The 11,318-nt window shown below is 43.0% G+C and overlaps 1 protein-coding gene across 2 annotated transcripts in view; it reads right to left on the reverse strand.

Moving 5' to 3' along the window:
• Cxadr (CXADR Ig-like cell adhesion molecule) overlaps window positions 1-2,878 on the reverse strand; it is a 53,269-nt gene extending 50,391 nt beyond the window's left edge. For both annotated transcript variants that reach the window (XM_048346395.1, XM_048346393.1), the window contains exon 1: window positions 2,736-2,878. In XM_048346395.1, coding sequence (XP_048202352.1) covers window positions 2,736-2,778 — 43 coding nt within the window. In that variant the 5' untranslated portion in view covers window positions 2,779-2,878. The remainder of the gene's footprint in view (window positions 1-2,735) is intronic.
• Window positions 2,879-11,318: the final 8,440 nt, after the last annotated feature.

Consider the following 11,318-nt stretch of genomic DNA (forward strand, 5'->3'; position numbering starts at 1 on the left):
CTTTGACCAACATCTCTCCTACCCCTAAGATCACAATTCTCAGGAAAGAACCTCAGGCACAGAAAGGTCTGTGACTTGGCCAACATCAAAAGGCTAACAAGCAGCAGGGAGATGAAACATTGTAGTGTCACTCACACTGGCTGGGTGAATCTAGCAGCACACTGATGCTTTAAAAACTATGTAATGGCAATGTTGCACAGACATAAACCACTTCAGTTTCCAGCCCTGTTTAAGTGCTGGAGAATCTTTGGAGTCCCCCTGGATTGTTCTCAAAAGGATTCAGCTAAGATCATGAAATTAAAAGGCTAACCGTATTAGGCACATAATCACCAACAGCAGATTAATAAATTGTCAGATTATCAGTAGTAGAAATTAGAATGTCAATTAGAGGTAATCAAAAAGGAAAGAAGCTTTTCCAGAGATAATAGCCAGTGATATCAGCACAATGGAGAGCAAATTCATGACTTTGACAAGTTAACTACTGCATGCCTCAGTTTCTCTCTAATGTACCAGGAATCCCATCAACAACCAGGCTAAAACACAAAACTCTTTTAAGACCTATAGACAATTCTAGAGGATTATTTATCACTTGTACTGAAATTTATAAGATGCAGGCCTTGACTGTTAACCCAGAATTTGAATTCATGGCAGTATATTTCTAATGTCGTCAGAAATATTTAAAGACATATTCAAAGCCACACATCAATTACAATTTCTGAGTTGTATGTGTATGCATGTGTCTGTGTGTGCACATGTGACCACTGACCACATGCCAATACTAGGGCTTGAACTCAGGGCCTGCGCACTTGTCCTTTACCCTTTTCATTCAAGGCTGGTGTATAATCATTTGAACCACAGCTCCATTTCCAGCTTTCCCTGTTTAATCAGAGATAGCAATCCCATAGATTTTCCTGCCTGGACTGTCTTTGAACTCTGATCTCAGCCTCCTAAGCAGCTGGGATTACAGGCAAGTTCCTGAGTTATTTATTACAGGAAAAAACTTGGTGGGAAGATAATGTCTTCAGCTGAAGACATTTGACCTTTAATGATATATCCACCACACCTTAATAACAAACTTTATGAGAAAGATATGTATTTAAAGATCCTTAACTGCGACTGTGCCTATCAAAGTGAGACAACCCAGAAAGAAAAATAGTATAAAAAACCTCGGTAAGGAGGAGTTCCTCTCCTCACCTCCCCCTCAAAAAAGAAAATCTGCACATGGTATTTCTTTTCTGCTTTAGATGTAGCCTGCACACTATCTAGAAGGCACAAATCTAGTTTTCCCAACTTCAAACTTCAGTTTCGAATTTGGCAAAACAAAAGTATGTATGGACCACGTAAACTGGTTTTGTGTGAGCCTTCCTTCAGCTTTTTCCGGAAGATTTACTTTCGAAATTTTAGCCAAGCCTAAATTAAAAAAAAAAAAAAATGGAGGTGTAGTTCTATAGCCTCAGATCCAAGATTAGAGTTGTTAATAGAATGTTGATCCCATGAGTAATGCTCACAGCTGTGGCAGCCAACAATGGAATTAACATTTCAACAGGAAGCAGGGAGCCATCCCAACAGACAGTGGCCATTCGACCCAGCTTCTAAGCATTTAAAATTTAAAAAAAAAAAATCGTTCCTGAGGCTACACCGCGTGCCTCCTAGAGTCCTACCTATAGATCTTTTCTTTTTAAAATGGCTCATTGGCTTATAAAATGTCGCAAGTGCTTTTTAGTGTGGCAAGGGATTGGTGGGTTCAACACTAATGTGGAAAAAAAAAAAAAGCAGTCTTCTAAATGTCAAAATGTTTATGCCTTCTAAGGATCCACACATTTTTAGAATGCCTTCCTTCTCCCTCCTAGGAAAAAATACACTCGGAGAAATCCTGTACCGGGATGACCCTGCACAAGTCCTTACTTGTATATCATTAGCTGCAAAAGGAATCAACTCATTCCAAATCCAAACCCTGGCTTCGGAAATGCCCCGGTGCGCTGAGATTTCCCACGGTTGACTCCATGGTGCCCCCTCGGGTCGGTCGCACCTCTTGGTCTGCACCAAGCGTTGTCGGTGAGACTCGGACTGGGGCAGGCTAGCGCGCGCTCCAACACCAATCTTTCCTCGAGGTCGCCCGGACGAGCCGAGCCGCACAATCGCGCCGCGTTCACTGAATAATGGCGTTTGCGATCCGGCCTCCCCGCTTGGACACCTGCAAGCTCGCCGCCCCGGGCTCGGAAATCCAGTCCAGGCTGGCAGGGCACGACGCGGAGGCTAACACGGAGCAGGCGCGAACAAACGGAGGGGAACCGTGCGGGGGCGAAGACTGCCTGCGAGAGCGCCAGGCACCGCGCCCCCGCGCCGCGCGCCCCGAGACCCCCGCCCCGCCGCGTCCCCCGCGCCCCGCGTCTCCCGCGCCCCGCGTCCCCCGCGCCACGCGCGGAGCTTCAGCCGTCGCAGCTCCCGGATCCTGGTGGGTCCCGAAGGATCCCAGTGGGTGTCTATGCCCACAGCCCTCGGGCACCCCCAGCTCCCCGGCGCGGTTGCTCCCCACAGGGGCGCTCCATCCTCCTGCGTGCTCCCGCGCTAGCTCCCTCCACCCCCGAAATCACCCCGATGCAAAAGCTGCCCCATCGCCACCACGGCGGCAGAACCCCAAATCGTGCCCGTCCCCCTCCCCCCAGGCCCCATTGTTCCCGGGTGGCCGCGGGCCTGGCTGGTGGGTGCAGAGGATCCAAGGGTCCGCTACTCACCAGCTACCCCACACAGGAGCACCAAGCCTAGCAGAAGGTCCATGCTGAATGCCCCCGACCCAGGGCGGTGGCTGCAGGTAGGGAGCTGGGGAATCCCGATCTCCCGGAGCTCCGCACACTCCCGAGCGTGTCCGGGCGGCGGCGGCAGCGGCGGCACCGGCGGCGGCACCTCTGCGTCCCGCCCCTCCCCCCGCGAGCCCCTCCCCCGCGAGCCCCGCCCCCGCCGCAGCTCGGCAGGTGAACTCGCGTCACTTCCGGCAGCAGGCACGCTGAACCCATTGGCAAGTACTGGCTGCACCCAGCCTCGCGGAGAAAGGGGGGGGGTAGCGTTGCCATAGCAATCAGGCGCGGCGCGTGCAGCGCTTCCGGGGACGCTCCCGCTTTGGTGGTGTCGCGCCCGGCGCGAGCACCGGAGCGCACTGGTCCCCGCTTCCCACCCTTCCTCCTCAGCTTAAATCCAGGGTGCTGACCTTTACCCCGCCAATTAAAGGCATTATTGGGCTAGCCAGTCTCCCTACAACGGCCGTCACCCCTGCCTTGGGGCGCGGCACTGCCAGGCTCGTGCGCCCGGCCCCAGAGAAGGAATTGCGCTTTTGCATTGGACCCCGCCCAGCATCCGCCTCGCCCGGCCCTGCCCGCCCCGCGGGGCAGTGGCGGACGGGTAATTACCCGGGGACACCCGTCCCACCTTCGGTGCTTTTCTGCCCGAAAAACGAGTCGGGCAGCTCCGGCCTCCTAAATCTTCTCCTGGTTGGAGAAGGCGCGAAAAGAAGCTTTTCTAAACCCTCTGCATCTTCCCATTGCGACTGTGGATTTGGGAACACTCCTCTGTCGGTTTTGTCTCTCAGCCTCCTGGCATTGATAGGCTATTCCTGCTCGGCTTGGAATGGAAGCTTTGACATTGGGATTAACTCAGATAAAGGAATTAGATAGGAAGGGAAACCAGGAGATCCTGGAAATTAGGGATCTATTTGAAAGTCTCTTCAACCCTACAGCATGGCTTCCACCTCCTGTTATCTTCCAAGGCTAGTTCTTGCTTTTCCCAGTTCATGATTATTTGTAGCAGCAGAGATGTTTTGTTTTGTTTTGCCAGTCCTGGGGCTTGAACTCAGGGCCTGAGCACTGTCCCTGGCTTCTTTCTGCTCAAGGCTAGCACTCTACCACTTGAGCCTTTGAAGAGTTATCTTGGATTGAGCAAATCAGGGATGAACTAGAGAAAAGAAGTCACACCAGCTCTGTGGTAAGAACTTGCACTCCATGTGGCAAGATATTTAGAGGTGGCATCTATGCCCACGGGGTTGAGATGAAAATCAGATGAGATAATGCATTTAAGAAATGCTTGGCACCTTGCCTGGCTCGCAGTAAGTACTCAGTAAATGGAAGCTAATAAAAGTAATATTGCATAAGTCTCACCATTTATTTATTGAACCAGAAAAGAGACCCAGCCGAGAAGATAAATTATCAGGAAGAATAGTCGTTCAGACCGACTTCTTCAATTTAGCCACACTTTAAAGTTATGTAGAGAACTTTTTTTAAAAAACACCAACACCTAAGCCTACTTTAACTTGATTTGAGGGCAGTTCTGTCTTAAAGGAATCCAAGTACCGATGTGGGACAATGGCTAGGGGCTTTCTATTGAGGAAACAGGAATTCTGTAAAATTACAAGTATGTAATGTTTGAATTTTACATTTCTATTATACTTTATGAAATTCGGTAGAAAGATCAAGTATTGAGGTTATTTGTATCCATTTCACAGATTTAGGAGAGCTTTATGTAGGGTTAACCCCTTTATAGTGGCAAGCATGTGTTACATTGTTATCACTGTTAGAGCATACCCAGGTAGATATCAAACCCACTCTCCAGAGAACACTGGCACTGACTCAAGTCCATTTTAGAAATTTTCCAAAAGAAATTTCATATTATGCTATTTCCCAGCACTTTTTATCCTCACATTTTGCCTCTCTGTTTCTAGAAAACTGAAAAGGCACATATATCTTATTGATCACTGTTATGCTTAGAAGCAGAGCATATTGGAGACAGATCATATAGTAATCATGTATTTATACATATTTATACATACATCATGTATTTAATGAGTTTATTTCCTGTATCATGTTCATAACATTATTTAAATACAGTTGATGGGAATCTGCTTTTTTCTCATAACTCCATGTTGCTCCCCTCTCAGACCAAACGTTTTATGTCTCTAAAAATGGAGTATGAAGGATGGACTCCTGCCTTATTCCCCCAGGTCAAGCAGAGCAGCACCTGCTTTGCCTACAGGCAAGCTACATCCACCTCAGGAAGTCGCCCTCACCCTAGGCAGAACATTCCATTGAAAGCCTGGCCAAGGACACAGCCCTTAGCCTCCAAGAGATCATAGCCAATTTTTTAATTTTCTGCTTCCTTGTTGAGACCCATATAAACCTGGCCCCAAATCCAGTCCCTTGCACAAGCTCCAAACCCACAGGAAGGTCTGAGCCCCTGCCCCTCCCTGGCAATAAACAGTCCTGGTCTGTTGAGAATCAAGTCTGGTCTATTCCTTTTCCATTCTCCATTTTCCTAACAGGGATCCCTCACCTATTGTGGGAGTTATGTTCCAGAGACCCCTGTGATAAGTGGAAATCCTCAAAGTAACAGCATTAGATAGTCGTCCCCCCAGTATATACAGTTACTTGGAGGATTTTCACCTATCATGGGGGGGGGGGGGTCTCTGGAACATATCTCTTATGAAAGGTGAGGGACCACTATTAGAGATTTTTTTTTAACCCGAGATACAGTGAAGCCACAGAAAGCAAAGGACAACTGCATATAATTACAAATCATTATACTCTGATATATCCTTTGAGAAGATTTATATATTTAAAAAATAGAAATTTTAAGCCAGGTATAGTTGCCCACAGTAGCCCAGTTTGAGGCCAGGCTAGGTTATACAATGAGATTCTGTCTTGAAAAACAAACAGCCTGGTTCCAGTAGCCTGCACCTGTAATTCTAGCTACTCAGGAGACCGAGATCTGACAGTCAAGGCTCAAAGCTGGCAATAGCAGTAAAGTTCCTGAGACTTTAATCTCCAATTGACCAACAGAAAAGCAGGACTGGAGGTGTGGCTGAAATGGAAGAGTTCCACCCATGAGCAAAAAAGTTGTCTGAGATCCTAAGGCCTGGTCCCAGTACAGACAAACCAAAATGAAATATACTTTAGAACTTTAATACTTTATGCTTCTTAGATGACCAAATGTAAGTTTTTAAAAATATGTTCTTATAAAATATAGGTAACTATTTAGGGAACTGTTATTCTTCAAAAAGTTATATGAAGTTATCTTTAGTCGTTGGCTTATGATGAATAAAAAGTAGTTTAAATCATGCAAGTAGTTGAAGTATACTGACACCTTAAAAAGACTTTCTGTTTCTTGTCAGCTTGGAGATTATGTCTCCTGGAAGCTGTAATGAGATTATCTCCTTAATTTCAGAGCATGCAATTTATTCATTGTTTTGGGTATTCAATCCCATTAACTTGTCCTATCACAGTCAAGTACCAAGCACTCCACATTGTATAGCCTCTAAAACAACAGAGAGGTGATTCTTGGCCATCAGGAAGGTACTTATTAGACAGACATAAATAACTCTGTGGTTAATAAAGTGTCTATCCATATACAAACTTCTCAGCAGTAATGGGTCTGTCAACATACCCACAGGTAATTAAAATTAAACCATCACATTTGAAGGTAAGGTATACTTAAGTTATGAAAGGATTTCTATCCCTGCCTATCCTAGAATAGGAAAGCATATGGAGGAAGGAACTAACTACACATATGCCAATTTTTTATTTATAGAAATAAAAGACAAGGGATATGGATAATGCTTTTCTTAATAAGAAAGTACTCTCTAGGGTATTGTATTTATATTACTAAAATATTACTCTTGTGAGTTAATATCAACCAAAAACTACCTAGTAAATCTCTAAATAATGAATTTACAAATGTATACAAGGGTTGTGTTTTTTGTTTTTGTTTTTGTTTTGGTCGTGAGACTTCAACTAAGGGTCTGGGTGCTATCCTTGAGCTCTTTGGCTTTGAGCCACAGTACCACGTTGGGCTTTCTGGTGGTTCCTTGGAGATAAGAGTCTCAGGGATTTTCCTGCCTGGGCTGGCTTTGAACCATGATCCTCAGATCTCCCCCTCTTGAGTAGCTAGGGTTACAGGCATGAGCCACCAGTGCCCAGCTTACAAGTGTAGTTTTATGTATGCATGTAATATTCACAGTCAGTCCTTAGCTAATGAGGCAGATTTTTTTTTACAATTTTAATGTAATTTTACTGCTATTACTGTAAAGAGTGAAGCATATTTTTCATGCATTCCTAATATATGAATTCCTAAAGTAATTGAGGATTGAGGATTTATTGATAGCCTTTTTAGATATTTTTATCAAGGAATAACCTGTCTCTAATTGCTTCCTTCTCTTTGTTTTGGTATTTACTACTACAACTTAGTTTCTTACCTCCTGGCTTTCTCTTCAAAGATTAAACAGGATAGAAAAGAAAAAGAAGAATACCGAAAGTTCTAGATTTGTGGGTGGTACATTTTTATTGTAGACTTATTTCAGGTCAGTTTGGATGAGAACCCCCCAAAAAATATAGTTTGAACATGATGTGCCTCTTTGTGAGAGGAATGTTTGGTCCCCTTTGGTGGTGCTATTTTGGGAAGATTTGCAAAATTTAGGCGTGGGGATTGGCTGCAGGGAGTAGGTCACTAATGGGCCTTTGAAGGTTACCTGGTCCCTACTCCTTCCAATATCTCTCTGTTTCCTGTCTACCAGGACATGTGTGAATCTGCTGCATGCTTCTTCTGCTGTGGTGCTCTGTCTCACCACAAGCCCAGAATCAATGGAACCCAGGACTATGGACTGAAACTTTCCAGAACACTGATCTGAAATGAACATTTCCTCCTTTTAAGTAGTTCATGAATAATACTCTGTCCAAGTGGTGAGAAGTCTAACTGTCACCGTTAGATTTAAAAAGGACACTTATCTCCAGCACTCAGCATAAACAGGAGGTGAGCAGTGTTCTAGAAATATGTCTGGAAAGGACTGTAGACATTAGTTTTAGTGTCAATGTTAATGTTCTTTTCAGTGCTGTTGGATTGAATAAAGAACTGAGGTTTGGCCAACCTCAGGTCTTAGAACAACAAACTTTCTGGAGAGCTCAATCCAGAAAAATACTGCTCCATTCCAAGAGTATTACCCCTGGTAGCCTAAGGACCCTCTTCTACACTCAACCTCTTAAAGGGTTCTAGCACCTTCTAATAGTTGCTTCCTACAAATCAAGTGTTTGTAATCACATGAACTTTCAGAAAGAACTACAAGACCCATATTCAAACCACAGCATGGATTTTCATTTAAATTATATTTCCTTTGGTTTTAATCCTCCTGGCATTTTTATTTAGCTTATTCCATACAGTTTATTGAATTACTTCAAAATGTTGAACTTAGTTTCTTTTGTGGAATCTTCTAGTATCTGGGTATAGTGAGGAATCTCCTCAGCAAAAATTCCTCAGGGCACTTTAGGGACCCAATACTAGCATTTAGGGGCAGTACATACTTTTACACATATATACCATAGGGGTTCCCTTAATAGAAGTTGCTCTGGTGATATCAATCATATTGAAGGTTTCCACTGAAAGGAAGAGTAAGTAGTTATCCAAAAATATTCCTTCTCATTGCTGTTTCTATCTTACCTCCACATCCTTCTGGTACTATCTTTCTAATCCTGTTTCTCTACTTTCTTTCTAATGCTAAATGAATCCACAAAGTACTAAATTTGTCTTCTAGTACAGATAGGGCATTTACCTTGGAACCCAAGTGTGTTCTTTAATCTCAGAAAAAAATTATCTATATATTCATGGTTTTCATTCTGGCCCCAAAGTGTTTTTCTACTTTTTGCTATTGTTCAGTGACAATGAATAACATTAGCAAACTAAGCCAGGAGTTTATATCCACTTTCTAGGATTTTATGCTAATTTTGGAAGCAAATTTTAGAAAGAATTTTAGAATTGTTATAATGTGTGGTGTCTGTGGTATATACAACCCAGGGCATCTTGAGACTAGCTCATTTAAGCATGCTATATCAAAGATGTTTGGCTTACTCAGCCTTACACCCATTTCCTTTATCCAAGATTATAAATTTAAATACTACAGAAGTACATTGAGCAGCATATACTTTACATTTTGTTAATTTATTCCTGGCTGGAGACAGCATTCTGTCTGACAGGTAATAATAATAATACTTTACATTCATAGACAGTAAAACATCTTTCATCTAAGGAGTTCAAAGAACTCAGCAATTATGATTCACTGTTCTTTAAATTATCTCTGCAAAGCTGGAGACGGTATTAAATATTGACCAGGTATTATTATAGGAGTTAGAGACATAGTTCACAGTCAGTCCCTCTTGCTTTGATAATACTGTAAACAATGTCATACAGTCTGTCCCTATAAAAGATTTCAATCATTTCAGTTGCATATATGATGAAGAAAAGAATTCTGAATTCTACCTCTTATTAAACTGTAGCCACTTTTGCATGACCACTTGACCTTCTTATTTCAGATAAACTGTCTTCTCCCAAGATGATACTTGGACCAATGTCCTGATCCATTCCTATTCTTTAAAAAAAAAAAAAAAAAGGGACACAGATTGTTCCCAGGTCAGTTACAGGTTTTATTGATTGAATTGTTACTATTTGTAGTTTTACACTACTTCCAATCTAGTGCTTTTTAAACAGTTCTGATTTTTCCCCTTTAGGGCATGGAAAGGTGGTACCAGTGTTTGAATTCAGGACCTGGCAGTTGCCTGACAAGTACTGTTCCACCTGAGCTATGCCCCAGCCCTTTTTACTTATATTATTTTCCCATATAGGGTCTTATATTTATATTTACGTCTAGATCAGCCTGGTGTGTGATCCTCCTATTTATACATCCACAAAACTGGGGTGAAAGAAATGTGCTACCACATCAACATTTTATTGGGTGAGGTGAAGTCTTACAAAGGTTTTTGCTGGGGCTTGTCTGAACTGTGATCCAAATCTCAACTTCTCAGATAAAAGTAGCTAGAGTTATAGGTTTGAGTCACTATAACAAGGCAACAGGTGCCATTTCAGCTTGCTTACCTTGTTGCTTTACTTGCTGTTGCTTTGCTTTGAAGGCTCTGTGAAGGAGAGGAACATGTCTTACTTTCCTAACTGCTGTAACCTTAAGTCACCTTAGTTCTTCTAAATATGGATTTAAAATGTGTTAGTTGACTGAATTTTGAGGTTTGATTTTTAGGAAAAATATTTTTGGGAATTTGAACCCAAATCTTGAAAAGTCCAACTTGAAATTATTATCAGAGAGAAAATAGTTGAGCTAGGCATTGGTGCCTCATGCCTCTAATCCCAGCTACTCAGGTTGATATCTGAGGGTTTCCGGTTAAACCAGCTAGGATAAAAGAAAAAGAAAAAAAAAAGACTCTTAATCTCCACTTAACTACCAAAAAGAAGGAGGAAGTGGAGTGGTGATTCAAGTGGCAGAGTGCTAGCCTTTAGCAAAAATGTTCAGGGACAGCACTCTGGGCTTGAGTTCACGTCCTAAAATTGGCACTAAGTGGGGGGCGGGGGTGGGGAGAGGCAGGGAAGTAAGGAAGGGAGAGAGAAAGGAAAGGAAAGGAAAAAGAAAAGGAAGAGTTCCATTTAGGATGAAAACAGTGAGCATTCTAAGTTATTATAACACATTGCAATAGAAAAATGTATGCCCTCAGAAACTGAAACCATTAAAGGTCTAGTAGGATGGCAAGAATCAAAGCAAGTAGTGAAAAGAGGAAACATCAGCCATGGTTAAGGGAAACATCAACAATCAGAAACACCAAAGTTACCTCTGACTCCTGGAAATTTGAGCTTAGACAGGAAAGTGGGTGATTTCTGCAGCAGGAGTCCTCACTTAATCCACGAAGTTCACTCCTCTCTTTAGCACACATGCTTTTGGCTCCTAGAGAGAAGAGAGTTCCTGGAGGCTTTTCTAGGTCACCTGAGAGAGAGGCCTGGATGCACTGACTTATTGAAACATTTGCATTTCAGACTCCTGGGCAAGTGCTGTTAGCAAAGCCCAGCTCCTGTGCCTGGGGACTCAAGTAGGACAGGATGAGGCAAGAATCCCTTTTCTTTGGAAGTCAAGCTTTTGGGTGTAGCACAAAAAACAATCCAAGATGTGCTTCTGCTTGTATTTTCCCTTTTATTCAGAAGCCTTTCCCAATCTTATCTATGTTTTAGAAAGAAAACTACAGAGATCTGCCAAGAATAGTTCTGAAGAGGGTACAAAGTATCCAACTCAAAGAGACCAATGGAGAAATCCTGGTGATGGTCACAGGAAAATCTGGAAGTCTAAACTGAAATTGGGTTTGGAGAGATTTTGGCAGGAAAGACTAGAAAGATTTGAGCCCAGTCAATGTGGGCAGTGAGGCACAGGAAACAAGCAAAGCTGCCCCAAGTTTCTAGGTTTGGACAATTCATAGATAAGAGTGCTATTAACTGAACAGGTTTGCAGCAGTATAAAGGCT

This window comes from Perognathus longimembris, chromosome 5 (genome assembly GCF_023159225.1).
Source record: "Perognathus longimembris pacificus isolate PPM17 chromosome 5, ASM2315922v1, whole genome shotgun sequence".
NCBI lineage: Eukaryota > Metazoa > Chordata > Mammalia > Rodentia > Heteromyidae > Perognathus > Perognathus longimembris.